This window comes from Sabethes cyaneus, chromosome 3, assembly GCF_943734655.1.
Source record: "Sabethes cyaneus chromosome 3, idSabCyanKW18_F2, whole genome shotgun sequence".
NCBI lineage: Eukaryota > Metazoa > Arthropoda > Insecta > Diptera > Culicidae > Sabethes > Sabethes cyaneus.
Window position 1 is genome coordinate 244,158,757 of NC_071355.1, and position 25,414 is coordinate 244,184,170.

The window sequence follows — 25,414 nt, forward strand, 5'->3', positions numbered from 1 at the left end:
TGCAATCACCTACTTACCAAAGTTGTGTACCTTTTCCGAGGCCAACACTTATTGATGTGGGTCAGCTCTATGAATTACATAACTGTTCGCCGTTTTCGAATTTGACAACGAACTTACGAACTTGAAACAATCATAGAAACACATATAAAAGCACCTGTCGGGCAGTTAAAGAGCATCATTCGCTTGCAATCATCTCATCGGTTCAGAGTGCAGTACAATCAAAACTGTAGCTTCCAATATGAAGGTAACAAAGTGCAACAAACAGTCACTGAATCGTGAAATTTATCTATCAAATCGTTATTTGTTTCAACTCCTCACAGGCGTTCATTGTGCTATCCATGGCTTTGGCCCTCGTTTCCTGTGCGGCAGTCGACGATTCCAACAGCAAGAAGGAGAAACGCGGCATCTGGGAGTTGAGCGACGATCACAGCGATTTCGGATATGACAGCAACCATCACGGACTCTACGACCATGATGAGCACCACCACGAGATTAAGACCATCACCAAGAAAGTCCCGGTACCATACCCAGTTGAGGTTGAAAAGCACGTGCCAGTTCCAGTGAAGGTCCCATATCCAGTGCATGTCGAAAAGAAGGTCCCAGTTGTAGTGGAGAAGAAAGTCCCGATCTACGTCGAGAAGAAGGTCCCTGTTCATGTGGACCGTCCAGTTCCCTACCCAGTCGAAGTGAAAGTCCCCGTTGTCCAGAAGGAATACGTCGAGGTCCCGAAACCGTATGCAGTTCATGTTGAAAAGCCAGTTCCAGTGTACGTGCACAAGCCGGTGTATGTTGAGAAGCCAGTCCCGGTGACCGTGCATATCAAGGAGCACAAGAAGCACTGGGGTCTGTTTTGAAGCGATGATCGGGTAGTGTGTTAAGTTATTAGGAAAATAAATGCAAAATAATGTTAAAAAGCAATGATGGTGTTTTACTGTTTCGCGGAAATAAAGGTCACTGGCGAAAATCGTCTACAGTAGCTTTCTCCCGCTTATGGTCGTCAGGCAGCCCACTAACTAGGTTGCTTGTTAGTTGGTTGGTTGGTTGGTGCGATGGGGCGTCATTCCAAAAAATCTTTCTCGAAAAGTGGTCAGGTTTTGAACGATCAATCGGAAAATCTTCTACGCGTCGACCCAAATGAAGAAAAGTATTGATTCTTGAGGTTGCACTGTTGAAAAATTGCAAATAATGAAGTTATGTTTAACCAGAATTCTCGCTTCGTGATTGGTTGTTGGAAATGATATCATCAAAGTGGTAACGCGTTTTCACGCTTTCCAAGATATTTACACCAATTGATCGGAAAATCGAATATAAAAATATAGAAAACTATTGATAACTCTAATTCGGTCTTACTATAAATTATCGCTTCGTGATCGGTTGGAATAATTTTCCTTTATTTTCGTACAAACCTTGGTACAATTCAGAAAGTTGAAGGAAAATTCCATTTATAATTCGATACTATAACAAAGTTACAAGAGAATAAAATGGAATCCTACCCTTTCTCGTTGATTGCTAATTGCTTTGATAATTCCTTATTGTGATATACCGCCAACGGCAACACGAGCGGTGCTGCAGTTATTTTAATGTCAATAATCGTCACATTTAGAAAATGTCTGCTGTGAACAAGTGATAGCAATTAAAACCAAATTAAACACTAATTCGCCGCAATAAATGCGTAGAAAAACGCATTAAAACCAAACCTAATGTATTGTTTTAATAAATATTGCTGGCCCAATAAACTTTAATCTTGTTTGTTGTTTGTTTAGATTATAGTTACTTTAACCAGTTTTGGGTCATTCGTGACTTCTGCGGGGTTGGGATTTGAACCCGGGTCCTCGGCGTGAGAGGCGTGAATGCTAACCACTACGCCGGAACTGACCCCTAACTTTAATCTTCATATAAGCACGTTTTCATCCTTAAAAGGATAATTTTTGGTAATCGATAAAACTGTTAGAAATTTAGGCATTCTTTTCACTTTTCTTGTGGCAATACAACAATTGAAAGTAGTAACATTGTATACGTCCGATCCTCAATATATTCTAGAGTTATTTTTAACTCTAGTTAATTCTAATTTAACAAAATCAAGAACGCAAACTATTCCTTTCCTACAACCTTACAGAAATTAAGGATTGTTTTTATACCAATCGTTCCACCACGTTGAAGGGATTTTACCAATTCAATCCCATTTTATCAACAGCACATCTTTTCATTACACTTTCAATGCAACGCAAACCTGCGCATAAAAACTATGTAAAATAAAATAATAATTTAGTAGAAGTGGCATAATCACCAGTTTCTGTGAAGCAAGCGCAGAACCAGAAAGTTCTGTGGCTGTCGGCATCGGCGCCAGTGCAGCCGTCAATAGGTCCTTTTAAGGACCGGCGCATAATTGAGGATTTAGTTGAATTTTCTCAGTCCGTTTCCAACTAAACAAGTTATATTTTATAAAGCGTTGTGATCTATCCGCCAAAGGTTTGGCAAAGCATATTACCAAGGCAGAAAAGAAGTAAAGGGTCGTAAAGTGTAGCTGCTGAGACATCGCGGTTGGCTCGTTAGAACAAACTTACTAATCTGTTCGCTTCTTGGTGCTGTCGGCTAAGTTGACCAAAACCGCCGTCTCCAAAGGTACCACAACGATCGACAAATCTACCAGCTCCAAGTAAATGTGCCCACTCCGGCTTTCTATAACCATCCAACAATTGACCATTTTCAAGGCCAAATATGTAAATGAAAATGCCATTGAGTTTTCTCACCAACTCATTTGGCCTTAAATAATGAAGATGGGATTTGCAAGTATATGACTTCGTTCATAAATCAACAGATATCTACTATCATTTCCATAAAGAATGCTGGATTCCAGGTGGTGGTGAACTCTAATCTACTCTACCCAAACCATTTTGATTACGAGAAGTGGAACGACCAGCAGAAACGTGAGAACTGAAATGTAGTTTGCCAATTAAAAGTCCTGTGTTCTGCCCAAATCAAATTTATTTCATAGTAGCTTAGAGCTAGTGCGACCACTAGCTGGTTGTCCGTCATATAGGCAAACAAAAAACGAACAGCTTCTCATTATAGAAAATTACTATACATTAGTTACAATGCCGAGAAGCCGAAAAGACGAGACGAGCATGTCTTGTTAGTCGTCTGTGTTAGAAAAATGCCACAGACCATTGCTTTGAGGTTTTTGACGTCAAACTGCGTTTGTTCCAGAGTTTTATAGTTCCACCTATTATACCAGTGCCTAGTGCAGTCTACAAACGGTAGTTGTTAACTGGCTCAAGGAACGTTTTCAAAACAAATATATTAGACAAGTAATAATATTAGACGTACAAGTTTTGGTTAAATGAATATAATACAAAAATAATCTGCCCTATAATATACAACATTGCTTCGCATTCGTCAATTGCTTCGAAAATAGCTGATAGCTGAAAGCGATAAGTTATTAGAGATGGTCGGGTATGAAAATTTGAATACCCGGACCCGACCCGTACCCGATCAAAAAAAAAAATTAAAAGCCCGTACCCGACCCAAACCCGCGAATTATTTTTTTTTTTTCAATACCCGAACCCGACCCGAACCCGGCGGGTACGGGTGCGGGTTTCGGGCAAATTTTCCCCTACCCGACCATCTCTACTCTGTATTTCTTGTTTTCTACATCGTTTCATACAAGACTTCAGTATCGAATATATCCTCGTAATTATCGATATAATCGGTTGAGGGGGAAGGACGGTTGCTTCTTTCTACTGACTCATTTTACGTTCAGGACATCAATTTGGTTTAATTTCAATGTTGAAAAGATAAAATTGATTGGAGATGAAGGGTAGTTTTACACTTCCAAAAAATTTTTTTACTTTCAGGACATCAACTTGTTCTAGGTTTAATCGAAATTTCTGTAAAACCCGTTGAAAAATGGCTGAGCTATAAGCAAGCAAAACGGTTTACTGGTGCAGTGTACGCCTTGAAATTTGCGAACTGTTATTTAACTTCTTCCAATCACGTTGATTATGAGAAATGGAACAACCAGCAGATACGAACAAGCCAGATTGATGAGCCATAACGCATTTTGCAAGTAGCAAGTCGTATGTCTCATTCTGCTCAAAGAGAAATTTGTTCGGTTGTAACTTTTAAAACCAATAGAGGCTAGGAAATCGTCCGTAGTGCTTCACTGGGCCAAAGTCCCAAAGGCAGGTGGCCAAACCTAATCGAATTCCATCAATCACTTATTAGCGCACCAGGTTAGTTGAACCAGTGACGATCAACTTTTGATTGCAGCCCGCTGTGTTGAAATAACGTAGCAAACCTATGACTAGAGATCTTCTAATTTTCAACATTATCTACCGAATGGGTGATTTATTTCTATTCAAACAAAAGCTTTAGTATTGATTTTTGAAAAGAAACATCTAAATGAGCGTTAGTTTACAGATTCTCCTTTATTTCCATAACCTCCAACTCAAACATTATTTTCAAATCAGATGTGTGTGGAAGCGAAGACGGGGTCTTCCAGCCTGGTACGTCAGTCAAGTATATTCACTATTCCGAACTTTCGATGCTTGATGTTGCCTTATGTCCTAGCTTTTCGGTTTCTTGGCCCGATACGACCTTCACTGATAGCGGTCCATTTGATTGTGGACACTAAGTGTCCAAATTATGTACAGCTGCTGATGGGGTCCAAAATAAGTTGGTTACTCTATGTGTGCCACATATAGATTTTCGCAATGTGGCCTGTAAATGATCTTTAAGTGCCAAACAGTTATGATTTATGCGCACGCGAAAAATTTGCACGTACTACATTCATATGCGTATAATTTTTATGTGTATTTCTGGGAGGATTGTATTTATATGAGGCACATGATAATCATATGGAGTTTCATATGGAAATTTACTATTACATAGTTATGTGCAGAATATTTTGAGTGTAGGCCGTATGAATAAAACAGTTTGCTTTGCTTTTCCTGTGTAAATCTTATGGAAGAGTTTGCTCTAACTCTTTTATTCATACGGCCTATTGAGTCGATTTTGGAAACAAATCATCCGAATCGTCATAATATCACTTGAATGTACATAACAGAATACTTTTACAAGCAATTTGTTCACAAGCGACTTAAAATTTAAAACAAGAACTCAGAAAAACCGAGAGCACCGTTGTAAGTAATTTTATTATTTTTATTTTGGGCATTAACAAAACTAACTTTTCAATGAATAAATTTGATCCCAGTAGTAAAGACATTCAAATTGATTAACGACATCACTTTTCATCAAACAACTGAGTCAATCAACAAGTTTCATGACTGATTCCAAGAGCAATCGTTTGTTGAGATTCATTCAAACGAATCGTAAACATTTATCACCACTAACCAAATATTTTATATCAGAAACGACCTTCACCCGATAATGAAAACTAACTGTAACAAACAGCAGCCGAAAGACACTGCAAACCGAAAAAGAAATTCGTCTTTTTAAGCCATTGCTAACTTAATGAAATCCAATTGAATCAGCAGACTTGTCAAATTGCACAAATTTTGGTCTGGGTTGTTCATCAGCCACTTGCACCTTGAAACAATACTATAAACTAGTATAAAAGCGTCAGCTGATCGGTCAAAAAGTATCATTCGTTTGTGATCATTTCATCGGTTAAGAGTGCAGTACCATCGAAACTGTAGCTTCCAACATGAAGGTAACGAACAGTGAATTATAAAATGGATCAACTAATCACTGTTTTAATCTACTTTTCAAAGGCGTTCATTGTGTTTTCCATGGCTTTGGCTCTCGTTTCCTGTGCGGCAGTCGACGATTCCAACAGCAAAAAGGAGAAACGCGGTCTCTGGGAGTTGAGCGACGATCACAGTAATTTCGGATATGACAGCCACCATCATGGTCTGTACGATCACGATGATTACCACCACGAACTGAAGCACGTGTCCACAACCATCACCAAGAAGGTTCCAGTACCATTCCCGGTTGAAGTTGAAAAGCACGTCCCAGTTCCAGTGAAGGTCCCATATCCAGTGCATGTCGAAAAGAAGGTCCCAGTTGTTGTCGAGAAGAACGTTCCGGTCTACGTCGAGAAGAAGGTCCCAGTTCATGTTGACCGTCCAGTTCCCTACCCAGTGGAAGTGAAAGTCCCCGTTGTCCAGAAGGAATACGTCGAGGTCCCGAAACCGTACGCAGTTCATGTTGAGAAGCCAGTTCCAGTGTACGTGCAGAAGCCGGTGTACGTCGAGAAGCCAGTCCCGGTGACCGTGCACATCAAAGAGCACAAGAAGCACTGGGGTCTGTTTTGAAGTGTTGGTTAAGTATGATAATTTGTTGAATGAATAAATGTGAAATGAATGTGAGATAAGCAATGCTGGTGTTTTAGTAATTTACATTGATATCAAAGCTTTCCCATCGACACAACAAAACAAAACAACCAGATGACGAGAAATCAATAAATCTCAACCCTTTTTCGACGAAACGAAATTATCGAAACGAAAGAGGGTTCAACCTTTCCTTCCCCTTTGCTGTAATAGCATTACGATGCTAATCAGGACACCCACGCGTGAATAATCACTGACCCATTTCCGTCGTCGGTACGTCGGGCACCTACACCGGTGAGGTGACCTACCAAGCCGTAAGAGTTGCCTAAAAACTTGCTGCCACACAATCAATCCGTGTCAGCTTCCGCCACACTTACCTGGCCGGGTAGAAAAAGTTCGTCGAAAATTTCCGTAATTTACCTTCATGTTATTTTATTGTTCGCCGAAAACTGCGGCTCTAGAGTGGCAAGGCAGAGTCGGTTAAATCAGTAACTGAAGGTATTGCGAAAGTTCCTGATTCGTAGCCGGATTCAGCGAGCTCGTTTTTTAATAATAGGTTTCATTCATCCTTTTTCCCAAAGTGAGTAGGTTGGGAAGAATGCTTCCAATTCGAGCGTGGCAATGTTGATTCTGTAACCCACCTCCAACCCAGCGAATCTGAAACCCCTTTCCTGAAGTCTGAGGCTGCAGCCACAGACCAAAGGAATGCTCACGATTAACTTAGTCTTGAATATTATTTCAAATTGCACAATTACTTTGAGCATCCCAAACCTTCACAGGAAGCGGGCAACCCCACCCTTTGACCATCATGTCAGCAATCAACCGACAGTACAGGGCAATAAAATTTATATCGCTCTCGATTACAATCTAAACATGCTGAGTAGGGAGCATCTCCGAGAGCGGAAGTGCTGCCGATGACAGAACCGAAATCACTTCTTGATGAAGTGTAGGTACGGAAATTCTTTTCCGAACCAAAGTCGGTCCGTCATTTGCCTGGAGGGGAGCCAGAACCACTGTGCCAACGAACTACGCTTGTGTTCACACTTTCCGGAAGTGCGTCTGTTCCCTCTTCCTGATGCTGATGATGATGGTGATTCATTTAAGATATAATTACTTTCTTGCATCATTATCCCACTTTTTTGCTGCTGCTGCTGCTGTTCATTATGCTCGAGGAAAAGTTGCCTCCCGAAGGGGCTAATTTCTGATTCAGTCAGGTTGAAAATTACTTTCCAATGCGTTTTCCCGAGAGTGTCACCCCGTGGGGGTGAGCTTTGGTGATCCAGATGGGTGGGAGCGCAACTCATTTGCATGGTAATTAGGTTAGTGCGGTGAAGATGGAGCTTAAGCAGACAGTTTCGGTTATTTTCTTACAATAGGTTGAAAACATCTTTATTAGGTACATTATTTGCTAATTGATCTAAAACAATTTTAGAATAGGCTTCTTGTGCTTCTTAATATGCACGGTTACCGGAACGGGCTTTTCAACGTAGACGGGCTTTTTAACGTACACAGGGTAGGGTTTTTCAACGGGGACTGCGTACGGTTTCGGGACTTCGACGTATTCCTTCTGAATAACGGGGACCTTCACTTCGACCGGGTACGGAACCGGCCGGTCAACGTGAACAGGGACCTTCTTTTCGATATAGACCGGAACTTTCTTCTCAACGTAGACTGGAACCTTTTTCTCCACTTCCACTGCGTAGGGGACCTTCACCGCAACAGGCACGGGCTTTTCGACCTCAACCGGATACGGGACTGGGATATTCTTAGTGACCACTTTCTGTTCGTAGCCGAAATCGACGTGATCGCTTTCCAGCTCCCAGAGACCACGTTTTTCCTTCTTGCTGCTGGAGTCTTCAATGGCCGCACATGAGGCAACGGCTAAAGCCATGGATAACACTACGAACGTCTAAAAGAATAAAAGTTGCAATAAAGCTCAATAATGCACGGTTTCGATTGATTTGTTACCTTCATGTTTGATGCTCGATGCGGCGATGAAGTCGGTTGAATAGATCGGCGATGAATGATGACTTGTTGTCAGTTTGACGATGGTTTTTATTCAATTCTTTTGACCGCTGAGCCAACCAAAACGGCGTTGGTTAGAAAACCGAAGACGTTCAATTTCATAACTTCCAATCATGGATCATTTCATTTTATGCTTTTTACTTGCTTTGATCAGAGCTTCGAACGAAATGGTTATTTCCGACGATTTTCGAATTGTTCACATAAACCTAGGCCCCCAGGCTAAGTAAAGAGCCACTGAACCGATTACAGTTCTGCGAAGGTTGCTGGGTTGGGTGGTGTTAGGTTGGTTTAGCACAAAACAAGTGCAATATAAATTAATTGTTAAGCCTAATTGGCGATCAGGTTGAAAAATACAATTTAGAACTGAGTGGCGAAGGGCGCTATAACTTTAATCGCGTCCCTTCAAATTCATTTGAAATCACTTTACGTGATAATCACAGCTTTAAATCTTTCAACTGATCATAGAAAATATGCTTAGCAAAACTGCGATCTTTCAGTCAAAATGTCATTCATGTCAATCAATTCTGCAGAAACCTTTATCTCTGGATGTTACTGAAAAGAACATTTTAAGTAATAATTGATTGGTTGATTAGACCACCACTCTTATGGTGGCATGATCGAAAGGAGCAACTGTATCTCGAAATAAGAAAATTTTGGCATTCGACCGCCAAAGTTTTATGCTTGATTGTGATCTGTGGCAGCCAATGCAATTTTCAATCGTTTTCGATCAATGGAACGAACAAACAATGATCCAAGTAAACCATGCTGTGAACGGTTGTCATAATTTTTCGCAAGTGTTTTTATATGTCGTATTTTTTTTCTCACATTCATTTCACATTTATTCATTCAACAAATTATCATACTTAACAATCAACATTTCAAAACAGACCCCAGTGCTTCTTGTGTTCCTTAATGTGCACGGTCACGGGGACGTGCTTCTCAACGTACACCGGTTTCTGCACGTACACCGGAACTGGCTTCTCAACATGAACTGCGTACGGTTTTGGGACCTCGACGTATTCCTTCTGAACAACTGGAACTTTAACTTCAACTGGGTATGGGACTGGACGATCCACATGGACTGGAACCTTCTTCTCTACGTAGACCGGAACGTTCTTCTCAACAACAACGGGGACCTTCTTTTCGACATGCACTGGATATGGGACCTTCACTGGAACTGGCACGTGCTTTTCAACTTCAACCGGAAATGGTACTGGAACCTTCTTCGTGATGGTTGTCGACACGTGCTTCAGCTCGTGGTGGTAATCATCATGATCGTACAGTCCGTGATGGTGGCTGTCATATCCGAAATCTGTATGATCGTCGCTCAACTCCCACAGGCCACGTTTCTCCTTTTTGTTGTTGGAATCGTCGACTGCCGCACAGGAAACGAGGGCCAAAGCCATAGAAAATACAATGAACGCCTGTTTAAAGTAGATTAAAACAGTGATTAGTTGATCCATTTTATAATTCACTGTTCGTTACCTTCATATTGGAAGCTACAGTTTTGGATTGTACTGCACTCTTAACCGATGAGATGATTGAAACGAATGACACTTTTTGATCGCACGGTTGATGCTTTTATACGAGTTCATAGTTATTGTTTCAAGGTGCCGAAGTGGCCGATGAACAGCCCAGACGAAAACTTGTGTAATTTGAAAAGTCTGCTGATTCAATTGGATTTCATTGACTGAGCAATGGCTTCAAAAGAGGAATTTCTTTTTCGGTTTAAAGAGTCTTTTAGCTGCTGTCCACTAGTTAATTTTCATTATCAGGTGAAGGTCATTTCTGGTGTAAAATGGTTTACTAGCAGTGGTAAATGTTTACGATGCGTTTAAGTGAATTTCAATGAACTATTATTTTAGGTATCAGTCATGCAGCTTGTCGGTTCTGAGAGTACCTACCGTCTCAGCCAAGCAATATTTGAAAAAGGTATTTTTGGGACATTTGCAGAACTAATTATTATCTACAATATTGGCTAAAACTAGGCTGTATCTTTTGTGTTTACAATTCTATACGTCTGTTAAACCGCTGCCAAATAACCGTTCAATTGGGTAGTCAAACCAAAAAATCCTCGCTTTTTTATTGGCGACATGAATTTTCCTGTAAAATAATAAAATTGTTATACCTATGTTATAAAAGTCTTCTAGAGTCTTATAACTATGTCTGTTCAAATACCTTTGTGACCCATTGTGAATGATGATCTGGGAAACATACGAAATGATACCATTTATACTGATATCAAAAAGCAAAGCCTTGGGCTTAAACGCCTTTCTAAGACTTGATCCTTGTTTATCGACAGACTTCGTGGCCGGTTGAATACAGGACGTTCTATTTACAAACTTTTAAAATGATTTTGAATGTAGTGATGATGTAAATAATTCAATTACAATTTTTTCAGACGCTTACCATAGTCTGCTAGAGCAATATACAAAAACTAGGTGTGAAAAGGCGAATATAAAACCCAAACATTGTCCATAGATGAGTCATTACATGTGGTAGTGGATGAAACTTAAACGTAAATACCATAAAAAACTGAAAAATGATCCTCTCAACATGTTAAAACATGTTTTCAAAAAAGTCGGTGATGCTAAAAGAAAATGTAAAATGATCATTACAAAAACTTACTTAAGATCACTTGTCTTGCAAAATCTTAAATAAAAAATATGCAAAAATTTAAATAAATGGGACGACGAATTGACAAGTTTTGAGCTAAAAAACAATGGAGTAAAATCTTCTAATAACCTACAGCGAAATTTTCAACAACTTGTTTTCGCAAATTGAAACCAATCTTGCATGCAAAACTCCAAAAAGTAATCGAATAGATCAATCTGTCTTTTTGCGACCTGCAAATGTCATTGAAGTAACCGAGATAATAAACGAATTGCGGTCCAGACAATTTTCCAGCAAGTCTGATAAAAAACATTACTGCCAAATTTTCTAATATTCTTGCTTTTCTCTTTAATAAAATAATAGAGCGGAATATTACTCGAAGCTATCTGAAGAATAGACAACAATATGCAGCCATTGTGGACTCGCGAAGTTCTCAGCAAACATTTGATATTGGTGTCCCACAAGGTAGTAGAATCGGGCAACTTTTTTTCCTCATCTACATAAACGACCTTGGAAACCTGTTTCTTAAAGGAATACCAAGACTATTCGCGGCTGACACAGCAATTCTCTTTTCAAATAATGATGCTTCCACTATTATTTCGGATATGAATGATGATTTGTAGATTCTTATATAGTTTTTCGACTTTAATCTTTTGTCTTGAATTTAAGAAAAAATCAGAGGAGTTGTGTACAACACACGACCGCATAGGGAACGCAGCACTATGTAAGTCTCTTTGGAGCGATATTAGCATGTATCCATACCATCCATCCATCCATGTTTCCATACAAATGAAATACAAATTTCCTCATAACTCGAGAACTAATCAAGCAAATGGAACCAAATTTGGCATGTGGGCGCAGTTTTCGAGGGCAAGAATATTTTCTATGGCAAATTAGGACCCCTCCCCACTTTAAGAGGGGGGGCTTCCATACAAATGAAATACAAACTTCCTCATAATTCGAGAACTAATCAAGCAAATGGAACTATATTTGGCATTTGGGTGTTTTCGGAGGAAACCATTTTTCCTATGATGAATTAGGACCCCTTACCATTTTAGGAGGGGGAGCTCCCATACAAACGAAATACAAATTTCCTCATAACTCTAGCTAATCAAGCAAATGGAACCAAATTTAGCATGTGGGCGTTTTTGTAGGCAAGAATATTTTCTATTATGAATTGGGACCCCTGCCCACTTTAGGAGGGGGGGCTCATATACAAATGAAAAACAAATTTCCTCATAACCCGAGAAATAATTAAGCAAATGGAACCAAATTTGACATGTAAGTGGTTTTGGAGGCAAGATTTTTTTTCTATGGTGACCCCTCTCCTCTTTAGAAAGCGAGTTATGACCCATCTCCCCTCTAAGAGGGTGGGCTTCCATCCAAATGAAATGCAAATATCCTCTTATCTCGAGAACTAACCAAGCAAATGGAACCAAATTTGGCATGTGGGAGAGTTTTGAGTCTTGAATTTATTTTATGATAGTTAGAGACCTCTCACCCCTGTGGTAGGGGGATATGGACTCTCATACAAATAAAACAGAAATTTTTGCGAAACTCAAAAACTAATCGGACTCGAGAAATTCGAGACTCTTCCATAAAACATTAGTCAATAACAAGACCACAAAAACTATCTATAGTAACACGAGATCATTCAGGACGAGACGGCCGCGAGTGTTGCCGGTGACCCGCCGTCGGAAGCGCATGTTGTTGGGTTTATTTGTTTTCCTACGTCTACCTGGGTTTCCTGGAACGAGCGACAGCGAGTAAGGAGAGGATCGTGAAATGGTACTTTCTACAAAAAAGTTTTCCGTGAAATGGTACATTCCGCTTAAGGTGTTTCGCAAAATTCGGCGAATAGTTATACACTCATGGCGAATATTACTATCCGCTTTCTGGCTATGCAATGAGGGGACAGGGGAGTTGTTTTCTGCTTTACTGTGGCATTTTATACTGCACGTTGTTGTATATTAGCTTTTTGATTGCATAGGTGTTGTAAATTGGCATCCAAAATTGTATTCAAATTCTTCGTGTCGGTAATTAGCTGTAAATTAGCATTGTGAGCACTATAAGAAGGTTATCAGTAAAGTAGCTGTATATTTTGCCAGAATAGCATTTAAATAGCATTTAAGGCGACTTAAATGCTTATTGGCCTACATTTGAATAGCATTGGTGATGCTTATTGTTTACCTGGAATGCTTTCATAGTTACGTAACTGCCAAAATGAATCATCTAAGGTTGAATTCCTCAGAAACTTATAAAACTCGAGATTGTGACAAAGATCATACGAGATTCATGATTTATGCACAACACAGGTTAATTTGTGGCAATACGAAGTTTGTCGGGTCAGCTAGAATCTGAATAAAAAATGACTGTAAGTAGGAGAAAGCTCAAACTGCCCTGCTGGCTCGCTCTATCTTCTCAGGGTCGTAGCGTGTTCGGTGGACTCAGCATATTCGACTACTTGCCGTCTCAATCAAGCAAAGCGGAACAACGAAAGAGTATTCAAAAATAGAGTATAGAGTTCCATTTTAACTAATTTTTATTCTGGAGTTTCTACATTATCGTTACGGTACCGATCACGACGCGTTGGGTCCCACAGATTACATGCAGGACGACGATAGGGAGAGAGGGTACGTACCACGACCGCACTACGGTCGAATTGCGAGGCCTAGGAGCGATGCCAGGCCAGAACAATGGTCACAGATACAGATCTTGCGTCTCCGACCATTTGAAACATAGACGTCCAGCGTCAGCAATCTTCCTCAGCCCAGAATGGATAACAAACACTGCCTGTTAGCTGCCATCGTGGCTTTCGATTTCGATCTATCGTGTCCGTTCCGATCAGAAACATCCCGATCCCAACGTGTGTTATAGCATACGTTGTATCCTGATCGAAGCGAAATTTCTTATACGATCCGAGTCTGATCGGCATGTAGAATAGAAGCGAATACCTAACTCTATTCAAAGCCTTGGAATCAAGGAGAAGTAAGGAAGCATGGACTTCCCGTACCAAACGCTAACTATATAATAATTTTACAATTGTTGAAAGTCCTATCTTTACTAATGAAGGTTAAGTGATATTTTTAACCCTCGCGGATGAACTAATGGCATTAGGATCAGAAGCTAGTCAGCAATAGGCCAAGGATATAGCGCCTCGGAGTGTACGGCCCCAGAACTAGAAAATCTATAGCAATGGGAGATTGGCCAACAGTTTTCCAGGGTGAGACAGCTGCTATAATAGAATGTGCAGACGTCTGTCTCAAAAGGAAATACAGACATGCTAATATCTGCATTTTCTCTGACAGCCAAGCGGCACTAAAAGCGCTTAAAGCTTTTAAGTGTTTCTCAAAGCTTGTCTGGGATTGCATTTGTCTCTTACGGCAACTGAGCCAGGTGAACTCGGTAAATCTGTACTGGGTCCCTGGTCATTGCGGAATAGATGGAAATGAACTCGCAGACGAACTAGCCAGATGTGGTTCTAACTCTCCATTCACAGGTCCGAATCCATTCTGCGGTATCTCGGACTGTGTGATCATGAGTGGGCTGAAACAATGGGAGAGCCGAATGATTATGGCCAATAGGATGGCCGTACAGTCGCTCAAACAATCAAAGAAATTTATAATGCCTAGCATTAAGGTTACTCAGAAGCTGCTGAGCCTCAATAAGAGAGATCTCAGCACGTTTACCGGTCTGGTGACAGGACATTGCCCGAGTAAATATCATCTTCGGAATCTCGGTTTCGTGCAAGAACCTTTGTCGCCTGTGTAATACCGAGAGCGAAACCTCGGAACACTTACTCTGCAATTGTGGAGCACTAATAGGACGCAGATTGCAGTATCTCAAAAAGGCCCTGCTAGAGTCTAGGGAGATCTGGTTTGCGTTGCGCTGGTTGAAGTCGTACGGCTCTATGGTTTACCTTAAACTACAGTTCTTAGATCAGACACCAAAAACCGCACGATCCTGCACCTCCTAGCTTGGCTACTCAATTACAAATTGAAGTACAGTTGGATTTCGAATTTGGCATGCCTCGATTTTGGCAACAAAAGTATTCGTTTTTGGCAACACAAGATATTTTACTTCCAAAAATATGCTTAAACATCAATCAGTTTCTACATACATGCTTTAAATGACGAAAAAATGATGCCCTGAATATGTTCATGAAAAAAAGTTATGTGGTTTCGAACAATAATATTTTTATTGCCGTAGGACTACGTCTTACCGCAGGGTGTCAATAACTTATTTGCACCGGACGGATAGGTCTTGTCGGACTTTTTAAACATAAAATGGTTGCAATCGTTAATTAATGATATTTAGTCAACTTCTAAAGCATTTACATTAAATTTTTTCATATCGAAAAAGAGTCTCGATTTTGGCACGGTTTCGATTTTGGCAACATAGGTGACACGCATTTGTTGCCAAATTCGAAATCCTACTGTATTTCCAGGTACGGCCACGTGGAGGCGCTAGGTAGGGGCTTGGGATGGCCAGGACTCTGTTGAATACTTGTTCCTAGTTGCCTTCCCCATTTCATACCCACCCGACTTGCGTCGTGTACTGTGAAAGATATTTCAGATATTTAATTGGGCAAAATAAGACATACGAGTAAAAATGACTAAAATCCATTTTTTTTCCTCGATTAAAAAATTCTCTTCGTTTTTTTTTATCTTTTGTAGTTACGGCGCTAGTTCTTTAATCGTCCCATTCAACTATGTCAAATTTTGCTTGGCTGAGACAGTACAGTCAAATGAATGTCAAATGAATGGCTGGCGTCAGTATCTGGCTAAGCAATGAAGAAAATTTTCTTTTAAATACAATTATTACCGTCATAATATTCGGAAGAGAGGGACACCAAAGAAAGTTTCTCAATGTCATTTACGTCCTTATGAAAAAGTAGCCGAATATTGTACTAATGCTTCCACTGAGTGCTACTCCGAGCAGAAGCGAAGAAAGTCTATCAACGACTATCCACTATTTTCTAGAAAATTGACGGATACGAATTAGTGAAATATTTAAAGGATAATCCAGGTAAATTATTTATTTTTCCATTCAACCGTAGTTGTAAACAATCTCCTTAAGCCAGCTAACTTCGTCAACTGCATTTCAGTTTCAAGCCAGCTACTTTACTTAGTTTTAAGACTAGTGCTAAAAGGTACACAAAAACTGTCAAAATACCAATCATCAGAAGATGTGCAATTGTGGCCAGATGGTTCAACTGTTAGCTTAAGCTTTTGTGCCGTGAGCCAAATTGGGTCAGGATAAGAATGACAGCATTTCGACAAACAGCTTTTCAATGGCACCCAGGCAGAGAACCATGGCAGCGAGGAAAGCTGTTTCCGCGAGGGGGAAAGGGATTTGAGCTCCCTCGAGGCCTTGTAGAGCCAGTCACTTGTTTGCTCCGGCAGATTGTAAGAATTTTGGATACAGAACAGCTACCGCAGCAGGAGTGAAAGGATGACGTTATCCATCCAATTTACAAATAATTTTCCTCCAACTTTCACCACTTATTATCAGATATGCGTAAATTTATCAAAAAGTTTTCGTTGAAGAATGATCAGTGGCGGGCCAAATATTCACTTTGTGAGTTTCCCCGCAAATCTTGTCGATTTATGTTAAAGCCGCGTATGATACTATCTACGGTAAGGGGCCGTAGAAAATCATAAACGAGAACTATTTTCTCCGAAAAGCTGATCAAACTTGATATGAGCTACGTAAAAACGGTACGTAGTGCTGAGTGCCGTTTTGTAACGGTCAAGAATGAATAAAAATCTGATCAATTAGCTTTATAATATTAACAGAAAATTAGTAAAAATCCATCCATTGCTTATCTCACATTCATTTCACATTTATTCCATCAATAAATTATCCTATTTAACAACCAACATTTCAAAACAGACCCCAGTGCTTCTTGTGCTCCTTAATGTGCACGGTCACTGGGACGTGCTTCTCAACGTACACCGGCTTTTGCACGTACACTGGAACTGGCTTCTCAACATGAACTGCGTACGGTTTCGGGACCTCGACGTATTCCTTCTGGACAACTGGGACTTTCACTTCCACTGGGTAGGGAACTGGACGGTCAACATGAACAGGGACCTTCTTCTCGACGTAGACCGGAACGTTCTTCTCCACAATAACTGGGACCTTCTTTTCGACATGCACTGGGTATGGGACCTTCACTGGAACTGGCACGTGTTTTTCAACTTCAACTGGGAACGGTACCGGGACTTTCTTGGTGATGGTGGTAGACACATGCTTCAGTTCGTGGTGGTGATCATCGTGATCGTAGAGTCCGTGATGGTTGCTGTCGTATCCGAAATCACTGTGATCGTCGCTCAACTCCCAGAGGCCGCGTTTCTCCTTTTTGCCGTTGGAATCGTCGACTGCCGCACAGGAAACGAGGGCCAAAGCCATGGAAAACACGATGAACGCCTGTGTAAAGTAGATTAAAACAGTGATTAGTTGATTAATTTTATAATTCACTGTTCGTTACCTTCATGTTGGAAGCTACAGTTTTGGATTGTACTGCACTCTTGACCGATGAAATGATCACAAACGAATGATACTTTTTGATGGCCCAGCTGATGCTTTTATACAAGTTTATGGTATTGTTTCAAGGTGCAAGTGGCCGATGAACAGCCCAGACGAAAACTTGTGTAATTTGAAAAGTCTGCTGATTTAATTGGATTTCATTGACTGTGCGATGGTTTAAAAAGAGGAATTTCTTTTTCGGTTCATAGTGTCATTCGGCTGCTGTCCACTAGTTAATTTTCATTATCAGGTGAAGGTCACTTCTAGTGTAAAACGGATTATTACCAGGTATAAATGTTTACAATTCGTTCAAGTGAATCTCAACTAACTATTGGGCATCAGTCATGAAGTTTTTGGAAAATTAACATAGAAAATACAAGCAAACTACTACTAAACTCTACTACACACAGTTCGAAGCTTCAGAATGATTCTTAAGTAAAATCTAATAAGAAGACGATGCTATCAGGGCTACAAGTCACAGTCTCAAGCTATTACTTACCAAAAGTCTTCATCGAACACAACCCAGAGAAATAGTTAGAGAATTCAGTTCTGCACCATCATTGTGTCGTTTGCCTTTCGCCAAGAATCAAATGTTTTCGAAACGATATCCCCCCGTCCCGCTTGATCTGCTGTCAGCCAGTGTCTTCATCGTCGGCGCATTTTCACCGAAGGGGAGATTTTCCCGCTGTTCGACAAGCAGACGAAAATCAAACTTAATTAGCCGAGATAACAAGCTGCCATAATGCTGGCCGTTGCTTTTTAGGGTAAAACTGGAAGCTACAGAAACAGATTCGTTGATTGCTTCCGGTCATTTTTTTTCTCCCTTCCGGATGGTTCCTCCACTCAACATCTGTTGATTCTGCTCTGAGAGAGGGATTAAAAGTAAATACATAATGAATATTATCAACCATGCGTTTCATTTTCGTTCGTCGCCATAACAGCACTGTCCAACCGAGAAAAAAACGTGTCGATTGACAAATATTTGACTGAAAATTACAATTTGATTAAAACGGATGCCGACATTTATCATGCGGCATGTTTTCACTCATCCAACCAACCAACCAACCAGGGCTTTTGTTTACCATTTCCCGGCACGTCGTCGTACTCTCACGTTTCCAGGCGACACACGATTGAAAGCGAAAATTGCTTCCATCCCAACGACGGACGCAGCAACGTAACGCTGCTGCCGGTGACGAATGGAAACAGGATTCAATCAAAGCCAGCCCGAAATACGATTACTCATTCGATAAGTGACAGTTGCAATCGGATTCGGGTTGCGGAACTCGCGTCAGTTGGCTCGGCACCGACGACGGACGACCCCAACCGGGTCCTCCACATGGTCTGACGGAAAAGGGACGGAAAAGTTTGTATGCATTGTCCACAGTCAGAGCCAGAGCTTTGTTGTGCGTAGCATAGGAAACTCGTTTGCACTGGCGTGTCCAGGCTGGGGCACACAGTAAAATTTCTGTAACTCAGACGTTCGCAATTTTTAATTCAATCGATACGATAATTGCGTAAAAATAGATCCAGTTTCAAGTCCAATTTCAATGCCAGTTATAAGATACATTTCAAGTTTAGTTACTAGCCTAATTTAAACTAAATTTCTCGTTCAAATTCAATTCGAATTTCATGACCAATTTTAACACCGATTTCAAGTCCAATTTGATGTCTGGTTTGAAGTCCAATTCTATACACAAATCCAAGTGCAATTTATATCCAAACTATATCCAATTTTAAATCCTACTTTAAGTCTAATTTCAAGTTTATTTAATGTCCATTGCCAAGTCTAATTTCAAGTTTGATTTCATTTTCGCTTTTAAGACTAATTTCAAGTATAGTTTCAAAACCGATTTTAAATACAATTTCAAGTCCAATTTAAAACCAATTCATTTCCATTTTCTAGTCCAATTTTATGTTAGAAAAAAAGACAAAACGCGAGAGAGGAAAGAGTAAAAACTGGTATGAAAAAACAAAGAAAATCGAGAGAAAAAACGTGACAATGGCAGGGATAACAGAACATAAAAAGGAGAAATAAGAATGGAGATGAAGAAAATTGGCGAAAAAAGAGAGAACACGAGGCAAAAAACGTTAGAATTGGACAGAAAAAGAGGACGAATGGAACGTAGAAAAGCAGGACAAGAAGGAAGTGCCCTAAAAACCGTGAAAATGTCAAAGAAATGAGGATAAACTAGACAACTAAAGAGAAGAAAACGAGATAGACAAGAAAGACAAGAGGAGAAGATACGGGCTATGGAAAATGGAGAAACGAGAACAGAAAGAGGACAGAAAGGAAAATAAAACGGGGAGAAAAAATGGTAAATGACGGAACCTAAAATTAAAAAAGAAGAAAACTTATCCAATTTCATTCTACTATGTATATTTTATTCACGACAGATACATATTTCGCCTACGACTTGTAGGCTTTCTTAGTGTCTGTTTTCGAACTAAATTAGCCAAAACAATTTTACAGTTTTTATAGGAGATATGGGTACGAGATCTATGTGTGGGTTATAGTATAGGTAGACGGATATTACATTTGCCTGAGACTACCTGGGTAGGTATATACAATTGGTGTAGTAGGTAAACTAATTCTATTGTAAACTAATTCTATTGTAAACTAAATTCTATTGGTGAACTAGAGAGAGAGCGCAGTTTTTAGCCAGCAATTGTCTCGTCTGAGTGTGTCCCTGTATGTCTGTGTTTTGGCACATACTTTAAAAGCCAAGAAAACCCGTTTCCAGGGTCTTTGATTAGTAAAGTGGAGGAGTATTCTACTAAGACGCTCCAAAAACTTCAGTAAATGACGGAAGACAAAAGGGACAAAATGGAAAAGAGAAAACGGAACGTGACTGAAAAGAAGGAAAAGCAGACCATAATAAACCGAAAAACGAAACAGACGAATAAAAAAAATAACAACGATGAACGATCAAAAAACGAGATGGAAAAGAAATTAAAAAGTGAAAAACAGGCGAAAATAGGAAACGAAAAAAACAACCAAGTTGAGAAATGAAACAGAAAATAATTTGAAACGAGTCAGAAAGAAACAAAAAAAGAAAGACAAAATTCGGAAAGGAACAGAGCAAATTCAGAAATTGGGCGAAAAACGGGACAGGAAAAGAAAAAGAAGGAAAACCGAGAGAGCAAAATTGGAAAAACGAGACAAGACAGGAAATACGTAACAGAAAACAAGAAAAACCAGAAGAAGAATAACGAAAGAAAAATACTAGACTAAGACAAAGAGATCAAACCGATTATAAAACGAGAAATCTGGAAAAGATATGAAAATGGAACAGTAAAAGTGGAATGGAATAACAGTAAAAATGAACTAAAGAAATAGGTAAAACGGGAGACAACAAAGGCAACCCGAACAGGAAAAGGATGAAAGGGAGCCAAAACGCAAAAAAGACGGAAAAACTTGGTATTATAAAAGGAAAACGGCACAGACGAAGACGAAATACTAGAGGAAAAGAAGATAAAACGGCTAAAAACGTATGATTAATCCTGAAAAACGAAGAAAACGCGAATGAAAATGAAGATAAACTAGAACAAAAAAAAGGAGGAAAAACGAGACATAAAAGAAGCAAAACGGGATAAAAAGAGGGACAAACGAGAACAGATAAAGTGGAAAAACAAGACTAAATAGAGAATAAAAAGGGAAGACAAAAGGGGTTAAACGAAAAAAAAATAAACCGAATGTGGTAGTAAAGGTGGAACGGCTGGCGATAATAGGAGTAAGAATGAAACAGATGAACAAAAAAAAAACAAATGAAACGGGATAGAAAACGAGTTAAAAAGCGAAAAAAGACGAAAGTCGAAACCGAAAAAAGTTAACAGTGAAAGGGAAAAACGGACCAGAAAAAGAAAGAGGAAACACGGGCAAAGAAAGACGAAGAGGAAAAGGAAAATGTGAGAAAATGAGACAAAGGAAGAAATACGAAGCGGATAATAGGTGAAACCAAAAGGGAAAAGAAGAACAACGAAAGAGTAAATATAAATTCGACAGAAGAAACGAGAAAAATGGAAAAAAGAGGTTAAACGGGATATAAAAAGAGAAATATAAAACAAAAAACGGGGAAATGGGACAGAAATAGAAGAAATGAAAAACAGTAAAAACGGAATAAAAAAAAGAGTACTTATCTTTTTTAATTCTACTATGTACATTTTTTCGCGACAGATACCTATTTCGCCTACGACTTGCAGGCTTCATCAGTGCCTGTTTTCTTCAGTAAAAACGGAGTCAAAACCCGAATAAATGCGATAGAAAAAACGGCAAACGGAGGCATCAAAAAAGGAAAACGACACAGACGTTGACAAAAACGAGAAAGAAAGGAGATTATGGAGTTAGAAAACTAATATTAACTAAAAAAGGAAAAAAGAAAAGAGAAAAGTTCGAACATGTGGAAAAAATACCGAAAAAGCGATGTAAAAGTATCGGAAAAAACTAAAAATAATAGATAATAATAAAAGGACTAAAAATAAGTTAAATTGAAACAGGAAACAAAGAAAAATGGAACAATGGAGAAAATCAGACAAAAAAGAGAGAAGAATAACAGTTAAACGGCCGAAAGAAAAAGGTAAAACGGGAAATAAAGAAGAAAAAGTGGAGAAAAACGGGCAAAAAAGGAACAAAAAGCAGAATAAAAACAGAAAACCTGGAATCAAAAGAGGAAACTGGCACAGACGAAGACGAAAAACGAGGCGGAAAGGACAATAAAAGAGTCAGAAGAACATAAAAACTGAAAACAAGGAGAGGAGAAAAGTATGAAAATGGCAAAAATAACAATAAACAAGTGAAAAGCAAACACGACTGAAAATTAGTAACAATGAAACAGGAAACGAAGAAAAACGAAACAATGAAACAAGAAATACGAGAAAACGAGGGAAAAAAGAAACTAACGGATGGAAAGTGAGAGCAAAAACAAAGAAAACTAAGAAAAGGAGAAAAAACGAAACAAAAAGTGGAAAACAGGACTGGTGAAAAAGCGGTACAGAAAAGAGCTAAGGAGTGTGAGAGAATAAGAGATGTCAATTTTAATTTTAAGCATAACTTCGTGTCCATGCCAGGTTTGAAGTAAAATTTGAAGTTTAAATTAGTCCAACTTCAAGTCTAATGTCATGTCTAATATTAAGTTCAATTTCAGGCGCAAAAGGAAGAAAAGAAGAAGAAAGAACAGTAAAAACCAAAGAAAACAAAACAAAAATGAGGATAAGCTGGACAGAAAAAGTGAAAAGATTAGATGAAAAAGAGGAAAAGCAAGAAGAAAATTCTGTCTCGGGAGAACCGAGAAACGAGAACAGAAAAAGCGCCATCATAAGATAGAAAAGAAAATAAATTGGGGAGAAAAAAATGAAAACGGAGGGGCAAATGGGATTTAACGGAAAAGACAAAACAGAATGTGATAAAAAGTAGGGCATAACAAGCAGAAGTACGAAACAGATGAACGACAAAAAAGCGAAGAAAGACGAGAACTAGGAGAAGTTGAAGAAAGTTGAAGAAAGTTGGGACAGAAGACAATAAAAACAAGACAAAAAAGGAGGAAAAAAGCACCATAAAACAGAAGAAGAAAGACGAAAAATGGAACAGAAAAAATTCTGGAAAAGATAAGAAAACGTGACATAAAAAGACGAGAAAAATGGAGGAAGAAAAAATAATGGGCAGAAAAGAGGAATAACGAGAAGTGAATTGGGATAACGAGACAAGAAAAGAAATACCCCACAGAAAACAAGAAAGATAACGAAAAATAAAAAAGAACCGACAAAAAAAAATGCCGAAAACAAGAAAAAGAAGTCCAACGGGATAAAAATTAAAAGGGTAAACGAGAAACAAAAAACGGGAAAATGGGACAAAAAATATGAAATAAATGACAGTAAAAAATTTTAGTCAACAGATAAAGATAAGAATTTAGTCAATAAAGATAAGATAAGAATAGAAAAGGAAAACCGGAGAAGATAGGGAAAAGGGGAGCCAAAAACAAAATAAAAAGACAGAAAAACGAGGCATCAAAAGAGGCATCAAAAGAGGAAAATGGCGCAGACGAAGACGAACAATGAGAAGAAAAGGAGAAAAAAGTGAGAAAAATACGAAACCTGGAATAGGGATAAAAAATAAAAGAGAAAGGACTAAAAATGAAAAAATATAAGAAAAAACAGAATTGAAAATAAGTAAAAATGGAACAGGAAACGAAAAAAACGTAACAAGGAAACAGAAAACACGGGACAGAAATAGTGGAAAATGAGAGAAAAAACGAAAAACGAAAGTGAAAGCAAAAAAATAATTTGTAGGATTTGAGTTAATTTTTTTTTATAAAATCAGTTCCCTAAGGGCTCCATAGCCTGAAAAACTCGAAAAATGACTGTACGAGATGAGTTAACGATTCTAGCACGAAAAAAATGGGATTTCAAACACCGGAATTTCCGAAAATCAGTCAATAAAATTTTCTTTAATTTTTGTCTTTTTTCGTAGATTTTTGCATGGAAAATAATAACGTATATATTAAAAGCAAGAATAGATTTGGTTTTCACGTTAAAACTTCAAGTAAAATGCCTAAAAACCTTTTTTTGCTCGATTAAAAAATTCCCTTTGTTTTTTTTTCGATCCCCCCCCCCTTCAGCAGCCCAACACCGGAGGGACAAAAACTTTTTAAAATATTTGTAATGGCCTTAAAACTTTGAATTCATGTCCAATTTACGTACAATTTGAATTTCAATTTTAAGTCCAATTTTTAGTTCAATTTTCAGTTTAATTTGAATTAAAGCTTCAACCCCAAATTAGTCCAGCTTTAAGTCTAATGCATATCTAGCCAAATTGCAATTTTGACTTTAAATTCAGTTGTACCCGCATGTCCGGCGATGTCAACCTAATTGACCGGTAATAATAGTTTCACCACCCTGCGATTATTCCGGGATTTTTAGAGGCCGAATCAATTTTCCTTAAATGTAATGAGCCCCACCTTTTGTTTATGCCTGCGCACGCTAGCGCTTGTTTGACATTGATTTCTATCACCATAGTCGATAGTCACCCGTTTAGCATGAACCGAATGAAAAGGACACATAGGCTCATTGGTAGGCTCAACGAATCGAAACATGAGGATTGTTAAAGTGAAATCTATCAAATAATTCTCAATTTAACTTAGAATTATTGCATCATGCGTCGCCTTTGAAGCTACTGTTCGTAGACGGATCGAGACAATCTATTCTGTAGTGTCCTCTACAACATTAAACTGCATCTGTTGTGTGAAACGGGAAAACTGTTACCAACATGTTACCCGTTCCTATTAGTTCTGTCCCACCTGGAACGCACAAATAATCTAAATCCGGTACGGATTTGCTGAATCGAAATCAAATTAGTTCTGCCACAGGACAGGCAAGAGCTTCGGGGCTTTTTTCCAAGGCCCACCTCCCACTTTGCCCTTTGAACATCCCCTTCGTTCGTGTACACAATTGCAGACGCTTGTCTGTCTGTGACAGACATTACGACGATCTGGCCGGCGGCCCGGTCGGTCGCAGCACTAAAACATGCAATCAACATCAACACGATGTTACTTTAATACGGCAACCGAAACCGGACCCGAAGAGCGCTTCAAGTTAGCCGCCTCAAAAGCCCTTGACTTTGTGTAATGTGAAACAACAAGCCTCCAAGCATGGTGGTGGTGCCTGCGGTTGAACAAACATGAACACGGAGGACACTCGCTGGCTGTATCGTCCGCCGTCTGTCGAGGGCTGGACCTTGACAAGGACCGTTTGCTACTCATCTCACTTTCACTGGGCAGCCGCCTTTCCGGCCGACAAAGCATTGCCTCGGCCGATAGTCCTGTCGTGATAAACGAGTAATTTGTTCGCCATTGACAGCAATGGATGGACTGGATTACTAGTTTAAAACGCCTATGTAAATACTTGGTACCGCAAAAAACCCGGTGGACCACCGAGTGAGTGCGGGGTGAATGCTTTGTTCT

At 39.3% G+C, this 25,414-nt stretch overlaps 5 protein-coding genes across 5 annotated transcripts; 2 read left to right on the forward strand and 3 right to left on the reverse strand.

The window, feature by feature from the left end:
* Positions 1–238: 238 nt before the first annotated feature.
* On the forward strand, positions 239–854 carry LOC128740993 (mantle protein-like). The gene is made up of 2 exons (XM_053836569.1): positions 239–244; positions 321–854. Exons 1-2 carry the CDS (start codon positions 239–241, stop codon positions 852–854), a joined length of 540 nt encoding a protein of 179 aa, XP_053692544.1.
* Positions 855–5,665: 4,811 nt separating this feature from the next.
* LOC128740996 (mantle protein-like) lies at positions 5,666–6,278 on the forward strand. Its single transcript, XM_053836570.1, has 2 exons — positions 5,666–5,671; positions 5,733–6,278. The coding sequence occupies exons 1-2, from the start codon at positions 5,666–5,668 to the stop codon at positions 6,276–6,278; spliced, it is 552 nt and encodes a 183-aa protein (XP_053692545.1).
* Positions 6,279–7,710: 1,432 nt separating this feature from the next.
* Positions 7,711–8,267, reverse strand: LOC128740997 (mantle protein-like). The gene is made up of 2 exons (XM_053836571.1): positions 8,262–8,267; positions 7,711–8,202 (listed from the first exon to the last, which is right to left on the reverse strand). The coding sequence occupies exons 1-2, from the start codon at positions 8,265–8,267 to the stop codon at positions 7,711–7,713; spliced, it is 498 nt and encodes a 165-aa protein (XP_053692546.1).
* A 929-nt stretch (positions 8,268–9,196) lies between these two features.
* On the reverse strand, positions 9,197–9,809 carry LOC128740998 (mantle protein-like). The gene is made up of 2 exons (XM_053836572.1): positions 9,804–9,809; positions 9,197–9,742 (listed from the first exon to the last, which is right to left on the reverse strand). The coding sequence occupies exons 1-2, from the start codon at positions 9,807–9,809 to the stop codon at positions 9,197–9,199; spliced, it is 552 nt and encodes a 183-aa protein (XP_053692547.1).
* A 7,008-nt stretch (positions 9,810–16,817) lies between these two features.
* On the reverse strand, positions 16,818–17,430 carry LOC128740999 (mantle protein-like). The gene is made up of 2 exons (XM_053836574.1): positions 17,425–17,430; positions 16,818–17,363 (listed from the first exon to the last, which is right to left on the reverse strand). Exons 1-2 carry the CDS (start codon positions 17,428–17,430, stop codon positions 16,818–16,820), a joined length of 552 nt encoding a protein of 183 aa, XP_053692549.1.
* Between the last annotated feature and the right edge of the window lie 7,984 nt (positions 17,431–25,414).